Source organism: Serinus canaria, chromosome 1A, assembly GCF_022539315.1.
Source record: "Serinus canaria isolate serCan28SL12 chromosome 1A, serCan2020, whole genome shotgun sequence".
NCBI classification, from domain to species: Eukaryota; Metazoa; Chordata; class Aves; order Passeriformes; family Fringillidae; genus Serinus; species Serinus canaria.
Genome location: NC_066314.1, coordinates 48869460 through 48886888, shown reverse-complemented (window position 1 = coordinate 48886888; position 17429 = coordinate 48869460). Strand labels below are relative to the sequence as shown.

At 45.6% G+C, this 17429-nt stretch overlaps 1 protein-coding gene across 1 annotated transcript in view; it reads left to right on the top strand.

Moving 5' to 3' along the window:
• The window catches only part of CACNA1I (calcium voltage-gated channel subunit alpha1 I), a 149438-nt gene that overhangs the window by 80878 nt on the left and 51131 nt on the right, over nt 1-17429 (top strand). The window contains exon 4 of the mRNA XM_050969913.1: nt 2996-3178. Coding sequence (XP_050825870.1) covers nt 2996-3178 — 183 coding nt within the window. The remainder of the gene's footprint in view (nt 1-2995; nt 3179-17429) is intronic.

The window sequence follows — 17429 nt, the reverse complement described above, 5'->3', positions numbered from 1 at the left end:
GTATGGGCAGGCACAAAGAGAGGAGTGAACATAAGTGGTGCTGAAGTGATCACTAGAAATGAAAAGGCAAAAATGAGTGACCCTAATGCAAAATTACACTGGAATTGCATCAAAGTTGTTTGGATACATCTGCATGACTACAATAGTCATATCCCATCTGCAGGGATTTAAGCATCCTGGACTTCTCTGCTATTACAGCCAAGACCAGGAGGCCTCAGAAAGAACTGTAGGCAGAAGGGGTCTGTTAATCGAGCTGGAGCCTCCTAGGGCTGAGTTCATTTTTGTTACAAGTTGCTCTCGAAAAGATTCAGCGTTTGCCCTTTGCTAACCCATCCTTGGGAACAGCCTGCTGTTTTCCCTGGCAGTGTGATTGTCTGTTCAGCTTTTTTATCTGGCTACGCTGGAACATAATGGCAGTAAATCTGTGACTCTGGCCACTGAGGGCTGCAGGAGGCTGGCTTGCTGCTGTCTGAACCACAGGGTTGAGTTAAGGCAGCATTTGTCTTGTGCTGAAAGGACCCACGGTCACTACTTGGATGATTGATAATTTTCTAGTGACACAGGAACTGTACTATATAGGTGGCAAACTCATTCCAGCTAGGAGAAGGCAGTGATGTTCACCAGGTTAAGGTTACTCACAAGCTGTAGCCACAAGAGGACAAAACCCAAATGGTTTGAAAACATTTTAAAATTAATTTTGCATGGTTAAGGCTAAGAGAGGATGTCACCTCTGTTTCATGTCACCCCTAGCCCCATGCTTTTCCCCTGTGCTTGGTTTCTCTGAGTATTATTCAGGACTTCTCATTTGGCTCCTTGCAGTTCAGAAAAAAATACTTTCTGAAATTAGATGTATTTTGGGCCAACAGCTTCCTTGGCATTTGACTCTTGTTTCAGATTGTTCTGCTACTGCTCCAAATATTATTTTTCTTTTTTTTTTCCCTCAGAGGCAACCCAGTTCTCTTAGGAGATAAGTGGTTTTGGGAGAGGAAAGGAAGTTCAAGCTTGGGACTTCCCCAAGCTTGAGGCTTTTATGTTTCTGTGCATACACATGCCCCCACAACAGACTGCAGCGTGGGGGCTCCTTCAGTCAGGAAGCTGCTTCTGTGTGTCAGCTCTCTGTGAAGAGCTGCTAGCTCATGGCCTGGGAACAATACAACTCTTTATAGTGTGCTTTGCCTGTAACTGTAATTCCAAAGTTTCAGCAGGTCTGTCTAATTCTGAAGCAACAACGTGCTGATGAGACAATCTTGCTTTATTTGGAGCAAGGTTGGTCAGTGTTCACTCAAGGCCCTTTCACTGTGTGCCTTTGCACCACATAGGGATGTCCTGGAGTCATCTCCACGCGTTTTTATCTCTGTGCATTCCTCCTCCTTTCATCTGACTGCATCCTAAGCCTCTGTCTGTCACTAATTCTTTCTGTAGGCTGGTTGAACATTTCTGCTTGGTTTGGGGTCGGGGCTTTTTTTTGGGCGTGGGAATATTTTGATTATCTGCATGAAATCCCTTGTCTCTTCTTCTGCACTTGGTATATGTGGAACTGACAGCTCCATGGAGGTAAATGAATGCCACTGCATTTCAGAGGGAGAATTATTTCATGCAATTACCCTAAAAGTGCAGGAGAGAACAGACTGAAAGTAATGAGGGAGAGAAAGAAAGAGAGCATGAGAGAGGATAATCACAACACTTCGACAGGTTTACCCCATCGTGTTTGAAAATCTATCACTCTGACAAGTCCCCTTTGTGAAAGGTGTAGACAGATAACCAGGCATTAGCTCTTCAAGGTCCTCTTGAACGGAGGGTAATCTGTAAAAGAATCAGTCCACTGCACCATTTCACTCTATGCCTCTCCCTGATTATTTTGTACAGACTGGCTGTACCCCATTTCCCTCTCAGTGTCTCACTTAAGCTCTCATTTAATTCTCAGTGATTCCCTGTCAGGGGGATTTGGGTAAACTTTTGGTTGACTTGTGGGTCTTTCTGTAAAAGTTATGTTTTTGTTTGAGAAAGGGTGCAGTAACAAAAACCCGTCCCCCCAATCCCTTCCTATCGCCTGAGTCTTGTTAAAAGGCCAAGGAAAAGGGAACTTTTTGTAGTTTCATTATTCATGTCAGAGAAGAGATTCAGTTGAAGCTGTTCCCGTGTTGACTCTGCTGCTATTTCACCTGCCAACTTTGTCACCCTCTTGATCCCATGTGCAGACCAGAGTTACCCAAGGGAAGCTGCTGCCACAGCCCATGTCTTCCTGGAGGCCTCATGCATCTCTGTTCATGAAAACATGTCTGTGAAAGATGATTTGAGGTCCTCAGGTGGAATTTTCTAGCCAGGATTATCATTATATCATTTTAATTATCAAATTATCATGATAATGATTTCCTGCCATGCTTTTAAAGAGTCAAGACATTTGCCACACTGGGCAAGGAGAGAACGCTGGGCCAGGTCACTTTTTGTGACCTGCACCTGCTGCTCTTGCAGCAAAGCCAATGCATGAGTCACACCTATTTGCACTTTGAGGTTATTTTCAGCACATGTTTTTTGGGTTAGGAGAGCTAAGGTCTAGCATATGTCCTAAAATTAGGCTTTTCTCCTTTTGGTCAGTGTCAAAAAGGAGTGATTCACAGCCACAGGGGAAGCCTTTCCACTTAGTCAAAGCAGTTAGTGCTTTAAGTGAGAGGGTTTATTTCTGTGTGAGATAAAGCAGGTTTAGCTGAAGCTGCCTCCCGAGACCACACCCTGCAGTGGGAGATGAGGGGAGCACAGGGAGCACCCTGCTGTGCTGCAGGTAACTCCCAACAAAACTGGCCACATGCCTCCTGTCCTGCTGGCCTTGTGTGCAGGGGCCAGAAGTGCCAGGATGAAGCTCAGGCTTCATCCCCATAACTTCCAGAAACTCTTCAATGAAGAAATGATAAACCTGTGGCTCAAGCCAAAATTCTGGATTCTTTTAAACTTTCTCTCTTTTCTCTCTCTCTCTCCCCCTCTCTTTCCCCTCCTGCAGGATGGTGGAGTACTCCCTGGATCTCCAGAACATAAACCTGTCTGCAATCCGTACTGTCCGTGTGCTGAGACCCCTGAAGGCGATCAACCGCGTGCCCAGTAAGTCGCGCTCCCCTCTCACCCCTCCCATCTTCGCTCGTGGGCAGCACATGATCTGTGCTGCTGGTGTCCCAGCAGGTACAAAGTGAATAGAGGTTTCTGTGGGGTGTGTGCAGGCTTTGCCTCATCACAGGGCCCAGAGGTGGTGTTGGATGGGCAGGAAAACAACAGTCTCCCAGCGTATCCACCGTGGCCATCCTTTGTGCATGGCCATGTCAATGGAACTTCAGAACAGAAGGTGAACAATGTGCAGTAAATGGAAGGGGTTTTTCTTTCTCTTACTGAAAGACATCATAGGTTTAATGATGTCTGTAGCCCCAAAAAAGGCCTGTGTGTGAGGTCTGGAGAAGTTCGAGCTTCAGGAATCAGGGAGAATTAGTTTGCTCAGGCTTTCACAAGACCTTCCAGATCCTCCCATCTGAAAAATTTTCATGCCATTACAGGTTAAGGACACGTAGCACCGACTCTTTTTCTTTTTTTCCTCCTCACCTTGGGCTTTGTATTCTCTCTTTTGTGCCAGCTATCCCCTCTGTGAGCTGCTGTGTGTGTATGAGCCAGGCCTGGGGCTGCCAGGGCTGTGCCCAAGCCCAGATGTGTCAGCCCTGGGAGACTTCAGGCATTCCTCCTGCAAGTTTTTCAGTCTTACAGAATGGCAGGACGTCTCTTTGCTGTTCTCCATAATCTCCCTGATCAGGCTGTCTGCAGTGGCTAAGACCTTGCCAGCGCTCACCTAATCCTTCTCTCAAACTCAGATGCTCCTTTTTCTTTTCCAGACCTGAGAAAGTTTGCACAGTTGACCTCCTAATCTGCATCATATGTTTTCCCTTGTGCCAAAGTAATTTTCATGGTGTCACCTAGTCCTTGAACATGCTGTGAAGGTGGATTTCAGAGACTCTGGCTTCATGCAAAGCCTTTCTGTAAGAGGATCTTGTCCCTCTTCCTGGATGTACTTTTATCTTTGAGCAATAGCCTTGAACAGAAGGTGCTGAAAGATTTAGAAGAGAAACCGAGGCACAGTCCTGTGTGCCCTACATGGCAGAAGGGGACCAGAGAAAAGAGCCACTGGTTGGAGCACTGAAAGAACAGCCAGGAATGTGACAGGTCCATCATGGGATGATAAAGATGAGGTTCAGGAGAAGCTTTTGGCTATCCAGGGTCAGCAAAACAACCCCCCAGTCTGTCTCCATCTCTCTGGCCCTTCTCCAGAGGGGGGAGGACTGGGAACCACTCCTGGTCCTGGGGTTGATGTCTTCTGAGGCTACCTGGAGCAGAGGCTAGACAGAGTGAAAGGAATAAAGTAGGTATTTATTAAAAGGCCCTCAAAGGATACACCTTGGGCACTGCAAGAGCCCGGCCATGGCTCCACCCAAGACGGACCCCAGGTCACGAGGTTTCACACTTTTATAAGTTTTGGTCCATTTACATGTTGGGGTTAATTGTCCAATTGCAGCTTCAGGTTATGAAGTCCCATCCTCCCAGACTGCTCTCCTCAATTTGCTGCTGTTTACACTTTTTGGGCCTGAAGCTGCCATGGTGTCCTTGGCTCTCAGGCTGGAAAAGGATTGCTTTGTCTAACTGCCCTGTGAAGAGAACTTGCTAACACGTTATAAGAAGTTCAGAGTTACACACTAAGGCAGCAGTACAGAATCTAAAAAATATGAAAGCTAAAATTAAGGCATCACCTTTCTGTGAGGGGGTGGCCTGGAGGCTGTGCATGGCAGACCCATCCCCTCCAGGAAGGAATGGGCTGCCATGTGAGAGCAGCACCATCCTCACGCTGTGCAGCCTCCTTTCCTCCCTGCTTCATCAGGCGTGCCGTGAGTTTGTGCTCAAAGACTGCTTGGAGAGACTGATCCCTGTCATCAGGGTAGACTTAACCTTGGAGGCAAATGGAAACATCTGGAATGACATCCACTTAACTCTTACAAGTGTCTGCCATTTTAATTGCTGGACAAAGGTGGTCAGGAAGAGAGCTTGCCTGGAAGAAACTTAAGGCTTTCCATTAGTCCTGTTTATTTCCTGGAAAAGCCAGAGCTGCCCCAGGGAGGAACAGTGTAAGCCACATCAAAACTGACCTGCTCCATCCATGCAGAGGCACCAGAGAGGCTTTCCATCATTTTTCCTGACCTTTGCTGAGCAGATGCCATTGAATTTTTCCTGGCTGTCCCTGCCCTGACACTGCCTGTTTGCTCTTTTCATCAGTATAGAACTATACCTGTATGAAATTGATGTTGTTTTAATTTCCACTGTGTGGTTAAACCTTTATGTATTTTTCTTGCTACATAAATCTGTGGTTATATGCAGAGAGTGTTTTGGAAGAAAGACATCCTGCCATTATTTAAAAAAAAAAAAAAAAAAAAAGAAACAGGATTCCCTGGGAGAGGAAGCATTGACTTGAGGGCTGAAAATTAGAGAAGAGGCTGTAAACAAAGGTTTGTGATAAATGGAAGTGAGCTCTATTAGAAGAAGGTGCCTCGTGGGCTACAACAAACATAATTAATGGGACTTTTGGCCACAAATCTTTTTTTAATGTCTTTTTAAAGTTCTTCATTACTAATCTGAAGCAAGAGGAAAGTTTATTAGTGAGATGTGCTGATGATACCAAGCTGGAAGTGTTGCAGGTGCTACCAAAGAAAGTGGGAAATAGGACAGCAGGAGATAGAGGGAGACTGAGGTGATGGCTGGGAGTGTGAGATGTCTGGGGAGAGGCAAGGAGTGGGGGGTGGTTGATTCCAAAGGCAGATATTCAGCCAAGTTCAAAAGGCTGTGGTGGGACAGGGGGGCCCAATGTTCACCTTGGGCATTTCAAAGGCTTCCACATGGACATCCAGGTAGGGTCTGATTTCCACAGGAGAGTCTGGCTCTGTGGATTAAATAATGGCAGTTCATTATCAGGAGAATGGACAAAATTATTAGGAACCTGACTGATTAGAACATGAATGGAAGTGATCGGTCAGGTAAATTATTTAGTGCCCAAAGAACTCTACTTACCTGCCAGTGTTTGAAAAGTCCACATACTTATGTGAGAAATTTCTGGAGAAGTTTGAGAAAAATTTTATACTACATATAAAATTGGGCATAGACTTCCTCCGGAATGGCTATTACAAAGATTCTAAGGGATTCAGGTGGGCTTTTGGAATAGCTGCAGTGGAGATAGAGGGTATTAAACAATTGAATACCTTGTCTGGACTATCAGAGAACCCATCCCGGCCAACGCACCAAGAAGTTAACTGTCCTGGTTTAGGACAAATTAGGGGAAATCTCCAAAAGGGAGTCCCCTAAAAAACAAACCTCCAACCACCCCTCCCCCAATACTGGGTTCGGGAAGGAATTCCTCGGAGGAGCAAAGTGGAAAATAAAACCTATTTAATGACAAGTAACAAAGGAACACTCCCCAACACAAGAAAAGGAAAAAAAAAGAAAGGCAATAACAGAAAATTAGAAGAGAGGGAATTCAGAAGGAATTTCTAAGGAAACAGTAGCAACATGACAGAGTAAAAAGTTAAATAAACTTATTTTATATTCTTAGCAGGTGGGCAAGGCTGAAGCTTAAATGCCCAAATTCCCAAATTGGATGTGTCTAAATTCTGCTTACGTGTGCTCATCTGCAGCATGAAACTACTGAAAGCCCTTCGTCACAGTGACACTCCTGAGGCTTTGAAACAATATCCCACAAAGAGCTGTCAAATTCTGTTTATTCATTATCTGTGGTACAAAGGATGCATGTAAGGATGTAAAGCCTCTCTGAATCATGACAGAAGAAGAAAGGGACAACCAGTGTAACCAAAAGGTGGTAAATGTCCATTGAGAAAGACAGTTTCTACCCAGTTTGTAGTTAGGCTGTAAAACTCACTGCCACAGGAAGTGGCACTGTGCCGGTAAAGGAAGTAAAATGGGATTTTCCAATGGGATTTTCCCATCCTTGGAAGTGTTCAGGGTCAGTTTGAAGGGAGCTTGGGGGACTGGACTGGTGGAAGGTGCTCTTGTCCATGGCAGGGAGGTTGGAAGTAGATGATCTTCAACGTCCCTTCCACACCAAACCATTCTGTGAGAACTCACATGGAGACACTTCTGGATTTCTAGCCTCCTTTGGGGTTAGAGCTGATCTTTAGCCACCAGTTATCAGCAGTTGACTGCATTTCTTGCAGTTCTCAGCAGGATGTGCTACCGACCATTTCAGGTTTCCTGTCTGCAGCAGTCTGGGGTTCTGCCCTGCCTGATCATTCCTCCATTCTCATGCCACCTGTGGAGTGTGCTAGAGAAAACATGAGGCACCCTGGTCTTGTAATATGTACCACACCTTCAGTAACATTCCGTCTTACTCTTGCATTCCTGACTACAACCCCAGGAGCTCTGCCTTTTGGGGTCATGTTTGAAAATGCAGGAAATGAAAAGTCAGAGATTGGTCTGGTCCTATTGCCATGGGATTCAATTCCATGGCAATGAGTTGGTGTGACAAGCCCTGCAAGTCACTGAACCAGTGTAAAGAGTAAAAAAATACCCTCCAGGTCTCTGTCAGAGTTAGCTGCCTTCTGCTCTGGCCACGTCTTTCTCCTGTCTTGGGGTGAAATTCCACATCCATTTGTTGTTATCCTTTTGTGATTGTGTTGCAGGTTGCTGGTGAAATATTGCTCTTTGTGCTGGCTCTTTATTTGTTGCTTCTTCTCAAGGCAAGGCACAAGCTTTGGGGAGAGAGGCTAGTTTTGTTCTATTTTTGCTTGCTTTTGAGCAGTGAATCTGTGGTCATTTCTGATAATTTGAATTTCTTGCTCTTCTTTTATTATTTTTTTTTTACATTGAAGAAGGAAGTGTTTCTTCATTTTACTCTTTCTTGTCACATTGGCCTTATGCAAAGAAGAGCCCTTGCATTATGTGTGATGTCTTCCAGTTTCCACTTACAATTTAGTAGCTGATTCATCATTTGGAAACAGATTTCTTCAGCTGGGTGCACTGTATGCAAGTGAAGGAATCTGTTGCAAAGCAACTTTACAGAGTAGAAAGTATACATACGTGCTAATACTCTGTCTGTGAGTACAGTAATATTTATGTGGAGTTATAGGTATTAGAAAAATAATGTTATATGCTTGTTATCTGATGTGCAGTAAATAAAATTTTGGGTTTGTGAGAAGTTCTGCTTTTTCTAAATGTGTTTTTTTCAGTCAGAACAAAAATAATCTTTCCCCATCCTTTTTAATACAGATTTATGCTGCCTAATTTTAGAAGGTTTGTTTCATTTAATGTTTTTTCTTACACTGGATTCTGACAAAAAAGTCTAAAAATGAGAAATCCTTAATCATGCCATTCTAGTGTAAGAATGCTTTCCTCTCTTCTTGTCCTCCTATTCTTTTTGCTAAATGTTTTAATGACTACTGCAGTGTTTTTATTTCAATCAAATAGCAGGTTTTTTCCTGGTATAAGTGCCGTGTAAAAAAAATCTTGATCTAGTTCAATTTTTCTTTTTTAATGATTGTAATTATAGTAGCTCCATGGGTCCAAATAGATTGGAGTTTTCTCCTTTTCCTCTATGGATCTCAAAGATATAAACCATGTCTTGTTATTTTTAGTCTTTCTTATGTTTCACACCAGGTTAGTGGGACCCAGTGAGTGTCACCAGCAGACTCAGGAGTACAACTGACATCTCCTAACTCCCAGCTCTGCACTCATCTCACTAGGCCAAAGCCCCAAAATAAAAATAATCTGAACCATCTGAGTGCTGAAATGGGAAAAGCAGATGTTTAACCTGCATTTGCCTGCTTTGAATCAGTATTCCACACCAAGGTACCTGTGCTTGGCACTGTAACAGTGCCTAAAACAGAGTAAGCTGGCTACGAACCCCGCACTTGGCATGGGGGAAAAGTGATGACATTTACTTCTCTAAATGTGTTTTTGAAGAACTAATTTCACTGATGAGCGTGTGTGAAATGAGCTCCTGACTGAGATATATGAGGCTGTAAAACAGTCTCGTTTACAGCTAGATCAGACAAAAACCAAGCACATTTGACAGGCACAGTCCTGCCCTAGCAGTTGGAAATGCAAACGGATTATGAAATTCCTCTTCTAAGTGCCCCCCATGGCGTCTTTGCTTAGATGCTTCAGTGTTTTTGCAAGAGGACTTGCTGCTTCTCTTCCAAAACTGATTCCCTTTCAAAAATGTACTCTTCCAAATGACTCTTTTAGAAGTAAATTTCCCCCCCACCCTTCAGCTTTAATTGTGAAGCCATAGCTGAAACTCAGATCCTGTTGATTTTTCCAAATATTTAAACTTAACCAACTCACAGTTCTTTGTATGATGTGCTCTGTAAATAGTTATTATCACACCTCAGTGACAAACAAACCACACTCTCAAACATGTGCTAATGTGTATACACACAGATTTATCCACATACAGCCTGAGCAGGTTAGTAAGGGCACAGGAGTGATGGTCTCTGGCAGCACCCGTATGAAAAAGTTAAGAGGTCACAAAGCTCTGTTCATTCCCTAATCAGCCTGTGTGATTGAAATGTATTTAAAGGTGAAGCTGCCAGCTTCCTCTGGGGGACAGATCAGAGATGGAATTGTACTCAGAGCTGCATTATCCTTGTATGTGCAGCTCTTTATCAAGTCAAGCCCTAAATTAGATGGGCATGCTCAGGATAAAGGGAAACCGTGTGAAGGGGAGCAGAGCAGAATGAAGATCAATAGAGATGAGAGCAGAGAATCAGGGAGGCTGGAAAGAGAAATGCACAGGAGGCAAGTGGAGGGTTTGTCAGGCACAGCACACAAAGACCTGATGCACCTCTCTGTGTAGGATAACGCAGAGAAGTGGTGGGGAGGAAATCAAAACTGATACAAAGTCAAAGACAGTATAGAGAAGATCTATTGACTCACAAATATGCTGGATGGGTTTGCAAATCCATGCTTCTCTGAAGCTTTTTAACAAACCAACTGGTCTGTAACCAGACCAGGTTATGCTAAAAGGTTTTGCAGTGCTGCAGGAAGCCCTCATAGAAGCCTGGAATGGTTTGGGTTGGAAGGGACCTTAAAGACCAGGGACACCTCCCACTAGAGCAGGTTTCTGAGAGCCCCATTCAGCCTGGACCTGAGCACTGCCAAGGATGAGGCATCCACAATTTCTCTGGATGTTCCAGTGCCTCACAACTCACAGTAAACAATTTTTTCCTGTACTTAATTTAAGTCTTCAGTCACTGAAGACAGGCTCCAGTTTTATTTACTTGTCTGATCTCAGTGCTGTTTCTCATGTGGATTACAAGTGTGCAGTGTATTTCCAGGAGTGTATTTCCAGGTGTTTAACTCAGTAATCAAAGTAAATTTTGGAGAAAAACCCCAAAAAATAATGAAAATTATATTCCTTTGTTAATGTAGCATCATGGCAAGGAGCTGAAAGACTGAAATGCAGGAAATAGAGACCTGGAAATGCTTTGTTTTGTACGATACATTGATTATTTTCTATTTTTTGTGGTCACAGGTCATGAGAGAAAGTAATATTTCCTTCTCTGAACCAGTCCACTTCATTTCAGGATTATTAGCAAGTATTCAAAAGTCACTAATTGTGGGCTTGTAGGTTTTTCAGATGGCTTTAAATCCATGAGATTTAAAAAAGGAAAAACAATCACAGATTATAATTTTCTATTTTTCCTGTGGCTTCCAGACCTTTATATGTGTGAGTCATATCTTTTTTTTTTTTCCACCCATACTAGTGGGGAATAAAAACTTCTCTCCTTTTTTTATTTTTTGGCTGTAATCTGAGATTTTCAAGTCATAGCAAGATTTCCCACCTGAAGGTTTCTGCCATGCATCTAAAGACTGATGATAAAAATCACAAGAGTCTGTAACAACACTTCAGAATTTGTGTTACTGAAAGTAAAGCAAGCCTGGAAAAAACCAAACCAAAACATGACAGAAACCAGTCATAGAAACCTTTGATGGAATCTTTATTTTTCCCTTCTCCTGTAGGGGAACCTGCAGAGCCAGAATTTTAAAAAATGCTTAGTACCTCACAGCTCCCATTGTGACAATTCTGCTGCCTGTTCAAACAAGCTCAGCCTCCAGTGTACACAGCAATCACGAAAGCCCAGCCATGTATTTTGCTGCCTAAATGGGAGCTGAGCTGTTTTGCAAAATCTGTCCCATGGGACCTATCAAGCAATGGATACCATGGAAATGTGAGCCATAATGACAGTGTATTATGGGGTGAATGATACTGTCACATTACACTAATGCAAATTAAACTTTGTGTGTGTGGGCAAGGCAATTTACAATCATAACCTTAAATTTCTCTATCTTGGTGTATTTTGGGACCGATTCTCCTGTTCACACTCATTTCACGTCATGTCATTGCCTTCAGTAGAAAGAAACGTGATTCATGCTAGTGACAGCAAGAGGAAATTAGCCCTGTAAAATCTTACCCAGAAGCTGCATTAATGCTGTTTTACATAATATTTTGCATTATTCTGTCTCACTTAGCACTAGAGATGTGTAAAGAGCTTAAGGATATTTATGGAATGGAGGCAAGTGGCTCGCAGCCACAGTGCTGGAGTTGACTTTTGTCCCTGGTGTTAGGTGGCTTCTGCCATTCTGAAAGAAAAGCTGGCACTGTATGTTTTTAATAGACTCTTCACTAAAAGTGAATGCAGTCATCACTGCAATGATAAATGGGGAAAAAAATAAGATGATCAGTGAATGAACTACTGTAGCAGGTGGTAGTAGGTGTTGCTTATTAGATGTTCAGTATTACAAAAAAGAACAAAATGACAGTAATCCCCCAGAGAGACACCTCTCTAAGAAATAATCTGACACCTGTCATCACTTTCCAAGACAAGGTTGCTTAACAGTCCAAAGCTTGCAAGGGGATAATGGCAAGACAGTGAAGAAGGGGGCTACTGACTGGGACCTTTGCCTGCATGCATTTGTGCTCATGTCACGGATTATGTGGCTACCAAGCATGCTGAGGTGGCACATACTGAATGTGACTGCTTGTGGAGGAGGAGTTTTTGGTTGTTAGCTGTGAACCTTAGCAGGGCTTACAGCATCCATCATAAGGTGCAGCCTGCTGCAGAGCTTGGGTGTCTCCTTCTTTCTGGATGACAGAAAAGCTTGGACTGTGGCCACTCTCTCCTCAGAAATGTCAGCATTTAGGTGTCAAGGTAAATGCTCTGGATTTTGCTCTGCTCTCTTTCTTGAAGCCACTGCAGCCGTGGGGTCAGGTCTGCAATTAGGAGGCTTCACTTCTGAGCTTGCTTCTTCACATCACCTGGCAGCACCACCTGAGCCCCCTTTGGCAGCCTGCTGAGCACTGGGGCTCTGCAGTGCCTGTGTGTTTATTTGCTCCTCTTCCTCTCCAAGGAAAAGAGCTTATCTCTGGTTTCACCGGCACTCTCTTTTCGGCGGTTGTTTTAGCTGAGCGCCTGTTGGGAGGTGTTTTAAGCGATGCATTTGTCTTCCCCTCTTACTTTCCTTTTTCATGCTCATGACCTGACCGGGTCTGTGTCTTGCTCTCTGACTGAAAACAGGTGAGGTCTGTGTTAGTCCCTGGATCCCAAGGGAATTGTTTCTAGAGCTTTGGAGCAAGCTTAAAGAGATTTTTTTCTTTTTACATGACTGTACTCTAAACCTAGTCTGGAAAGCTCTGTTCCAGCAGGGTGAAGCTCTGGCCAAAAAGTTTTTTTCTGGAGTTTGTCTCTCTTTTGGCTGCCTCAGGCTTAAGCTGAGAAGTACCTTGAAGGTTAGGACTAGGGACACTTAACATTTAAACCTGACTATTCTAAGGGAAGTCATTGCATGAAGATGAGGACTGGTATGCCCGTGCTACTGAGAAAATGAACAACAGCTCTCCATACTGGCTGAAGGTTTATAAGTCCTGGAAATGTCATGTTTTGATCTCTTCTGTGGATACACCGGGGAGTGACAAAGATAATTTGAGGTTATGTCAACAGGCTGTGTAGGATGAGGTGCCTGAGCCAGTCAGGGATGCTAAAAGGCTTTGGTTGTCAGTAAGGCAAGAGTAGGGATTTGGTGAGGAACTGAGCAGTGCTCCTGAGCTATGGATCACACTGACCATCTGCAAGTGCTAAACCCCCAGCTCTCAAATGTACCCTGCAAACACACCCAGAACCTGACAAAGAGACTGATGGGAAGACTTTGCTTTTCTCTGAATGAGCCCAATGAGTCTGGGGAAGCTTTTCCTTAGCAGCAAAACTGGCTTAAGCTCTCTCAGTACCTCATACTGTCTGTCAACTGGACCAGTCTTTCCACAGAGTTGATTTAATTTGGGTCTGGCCATCCATCTGGACATGCTGTCTCTCTTGCTTGGTGCAAAGCAGGCAGTGATGGTTTGCAATATGAGTGAGGCTGGCTTTGCAGCTTGGGGACGAAGCACCTGGAGCCGCATGTTGGCTCTTCCAGCTGAACTCCTTTAGCTTGCACGTGTTGATTGCAGAAGAGGCCTCAGTTGGAAGGAATGCATCAAAGAGAAAAGATCTGCATGGCAAGGGAAGCTGTGGGTTATAGTACAGGTCAGCTTGGCAGTGTGTCTGCCGTTGGACCCACAGCTGATTGGTGTCTCTTGGTAGTGTTTGGCCCAAGCTGGAGCTGATGTTTATGAGTGCAATGTGTGAAATGACAGCTAGCCTCGGGTCAGCAGGAGATCAGTGAGGATGGCCACAAGTTGGAGCACCAGCTTGCACAGTGCACACAAACTGAGATTATTTTAACTACAGGGGTTGGCTGCAAAATTAAAAGAAAAGAAGAAGGCGCACGTCTCTCTCTGTGTACTTTCTGCACAATCCATCTGCTGGAATGGTTCCTCGGTTCTGAAAATTTCCATAAAGGAGCACGCACAGGAGAATCCTGCCAACCCCATGCCAGCTGGATGGACTGCCATGTGTCCTGGGGCAGGGGAGGAAGGAAAGAAGGCACGCTTGGACAAGCAGCCTGGCTGAGGGACATAATGACACTTCAGTTTCTGCATTCTGCAAAATGTCCTGCCAGCTACAGTCACAAGTGCTGACGGGAAGGAGATTTGGTTTTGTTCCAGTTAAAATGACAATTGGTAGCTTGGTCCACGGTGCAGGTGAGATGGGTGCTGAGAATTATGTTCTCCTGCATTGCTTTACCCCAAGCGAGAGAATGATTGCCTCAAATCTCCTTTTGACTTCACAGGCGTTGGCTCTGTCCCTCCCGCTACAGCTGGGGCGGACTGAAAGTCTCCGAGGTGAGAAAGAACAGGGTTTCTCACCCCTCCTCAGCCAGTGCCCCGTTCGTATCACAGGGGGATTAGCGCCAGCGAGTGAATCAGCTCAGCTGTCCTGGCGCTCGGGAGGAGGCAGAGGGGAGAGGGCGAAGTGACAGCGCTGCTGCCGAGCACAGCTCCGCGCAACGCGGCCTCGGCAGCCCGGGGCTCGCCTCCAGCCCGGCCTGGCCCAGCCTATCCCTGCCCTGCCCAGCCCTGTCCGGCCCTGCCCAGCCCTGCCCTGTCCGGCCCTGCCCAGCTCTGTCCGGCCCAGCCCGCTCGGCCCCGCCGCGCTCCCCCCGGGGCGCGCAGGCAGGCGAGTCGGCTTAGCTGCGGTAGCCAGGCTAATCAGGGCTGATGGCGAATGTCGGGAGGGAGCTAGGGTCATTGTGGTGTCTGCTGAATTTGTCAGGAAGGGCCTCTGGGTGCCACCAGGGTGAGACAGACGATTTACTTCTTCTGAAGTACGGAGGGAGCTCAGAGGCTTTGCTCAGCCCTGTGCATCCTTCTGATGGTCACTTCTGGGCACTTCTCTCGCCTTCCCACCATTTCTCTTCCATGTACATATTTTCCCCCGCCATGTCCTGCTGTGTTTGAGTGGTGAATGCACCTGTGGCTTTGCTCCTGCGGGATATCTTACCAGAAGCAGCCCTGCCTTCGAGGTACCATCGAGCACCCTTCTCTACCCCTTGCTCAAGGGCATGGGTGAGCAGCAGGGAACTATTGTGTGAGCATTGTTTCCCTCCTTGGATGCCCACAGACTAGGCCATTTCATTTCCTCCCTTCTCCTGGTCAGAGTGAGTGGAGAAAAAATCTTTCCGAGCCCACACCTGGCACTCATGAATATTTAATGTTTTTAGCTTTTATTTCCCTTGAAGAGCAAAACCTTTTCATATTTGATGCCGTGGAAGGCTGTTTGGTTGCTGAATGTTGTTTCATCAATGCTCTCCCTCCTCGCTTTTCCTCCAGACTGCCCAGCCTCTCTTCCTTTCTCTTCTTGAGCAGTGTTCCCTTTTTACAAAGGATGCTTCAAAAAAGGTCACCGTCCCTTTCATATCCCCTCCTTACTGTGAGCCAGCACGGCTTCTGCTCTGCCAGTGGTAAAGGACAAATGGGGATGTGGGGAAAGGCAGCAGTGGGGAGGGAGGCCAGGAAAAGTGTGCATAGAAGCTGAGGAGCAGCACAGAGGCAGAAAGGAGTTGTAGGCAGAGCAAGAGAAAAAGGGCTGAGCAGCAGGTAGAGGCAGCAGAAGAGGGAAGGAGGCAGCAGCAGGATTTTGATGAAGAATGGGCTTTCCAGCACCTTTCAGAATTTGTCATTCAAGATGCACAGGTGTTGCTGTGGATGGCAGCTTGTCCAGCAAGGGCCCTTTGGAAAAGGGAGGCATCCCAGTTCCCCAAAACAGAATACTCCCAAAGCTGCACTTCCCATTTTCACTGTTGGGCAGTTGCTTTAGAAACCCCATTATTTTGGCCACCAGCTTCTATGGTAAATCATCACCTGTTGGCCTTAGGCCATTCAGCATTTCTCCCTCTTTCTCCTGCAATTGCAACTGATGTTTGAATGTTTGGATGGATTTAGATTCAGTGTTACTGCTTCTGAAGAGCCAATCCCATATCCACAGTCAACATCAATAGGAAAAGAAAGATTAATCTGTCTAACTGTGAAATTAAAAAACAAAACCCCAAACTGGTTTCATTTGGACTTAGAACCTGTTAATGCTGAAATTCTTTGTGATGTGGAAAAGATGCCACAGGAGCCACCTGCCAGCTCTTGGGTCATGGCCCCACGTACCCCAGAGGGCCTAACATGGGGGCAATAGCTATGATCTTGGAGCTGTGGGGAACATAATTTTGTACCATCAGTAGTCCCTCTGAGAGTCAGGATGGAGAACGTATGGGCAGACAGGATGTTTCCAAGAAAAAGTCAGACAAGTTTTGCACATCATTTGCTTTCTCTTGGAACATAGACAAAATCAATTTCTGTAAATTCTGACCCAGCAAGGATGCTGTCTGTAAAATTCTGGTGTGAATGTCTGTTTTGTCTGATCTGCATTTCAGCGTAAGGGCAGCCTCATCTCTCCCATTACCCAGCTCTGAGATGGAGCTAGCATCAACTGGTCTGAAAAACACCACCCCTCTCGCAGCATTACTGGCACAGCTTCCCGTGCCACTTGGCTCTCCCTAATGTACTGACCAGGACAGTTTATGGGAACTACTGAGCTCTTGCTGTGACAAAACATTCATTAATGCTGGGAGCACGTAGCACTACAGTGAGGGTGCACAGATTTGAAGTCCCAGTGCTGTCCAGAGCATTTCTCCAGGGCCCAGCAGGTCTCAGTGGCTGTGCTGTTGGACTTGGTATGCTGAGAGGTCAGAGAGCTGTCAGTGACTCTTGGCACAGCTGGGATCCCCAGCGAGTGGCTGGAGCTGTGTCCTTGATGTACTCACCTAGAAGCTGCCTTATGTGGTGACTGGTGACACAGAAGGACAGGCAGGCAGCAGGGCTTAACTACTGCTCCACAGCCTGGTCTTAGAGCTAGTGCCATCATCTCTTACCCTTCCTGATCCCCTGCAGGCACCAATAAGAATCTTCTCCTTCCTACACATCACATACTTGTAAATACCTCTCCTGTCTCTTCCTGATCTGTCAGACCCTGCTCTGTCTCCAAAGCATTCTCTCCTAATCCAAACCAGTGTGCTGTTCCACAGCAGGCACACTTCTCCCTCTTCCTTCAGTGTTTGTGAATTCCATGCCTGCCAGCCCCACCACAGGTGCCACTTCCCTCCCCTCTCTGTGGGGCAAGCAGTCTGGGGAATAGACACAGAGCACAATGTACAGTATTGTGTGGTAATTACTTGGTGCTGGGTACACAAGGGAGATTATCTTGTGCCTCAGAGGGCTGTCAGAGAATCCTAATCCCATCTTCCCCTCCTCTTTCCCCTTCCACTGCCATCTGAAGCAAGGAATTGGTTATAAATACCTAATTAGGTAATTATTTGCTGGCCTACATGGAACATCTTCAGTGAAGGAACTCTGTGGGTATCTGAGGGGGGACATCCATTGAGACAAGGAGAGACAAACTCGTGAGGTGTGCACTGGGATAAAG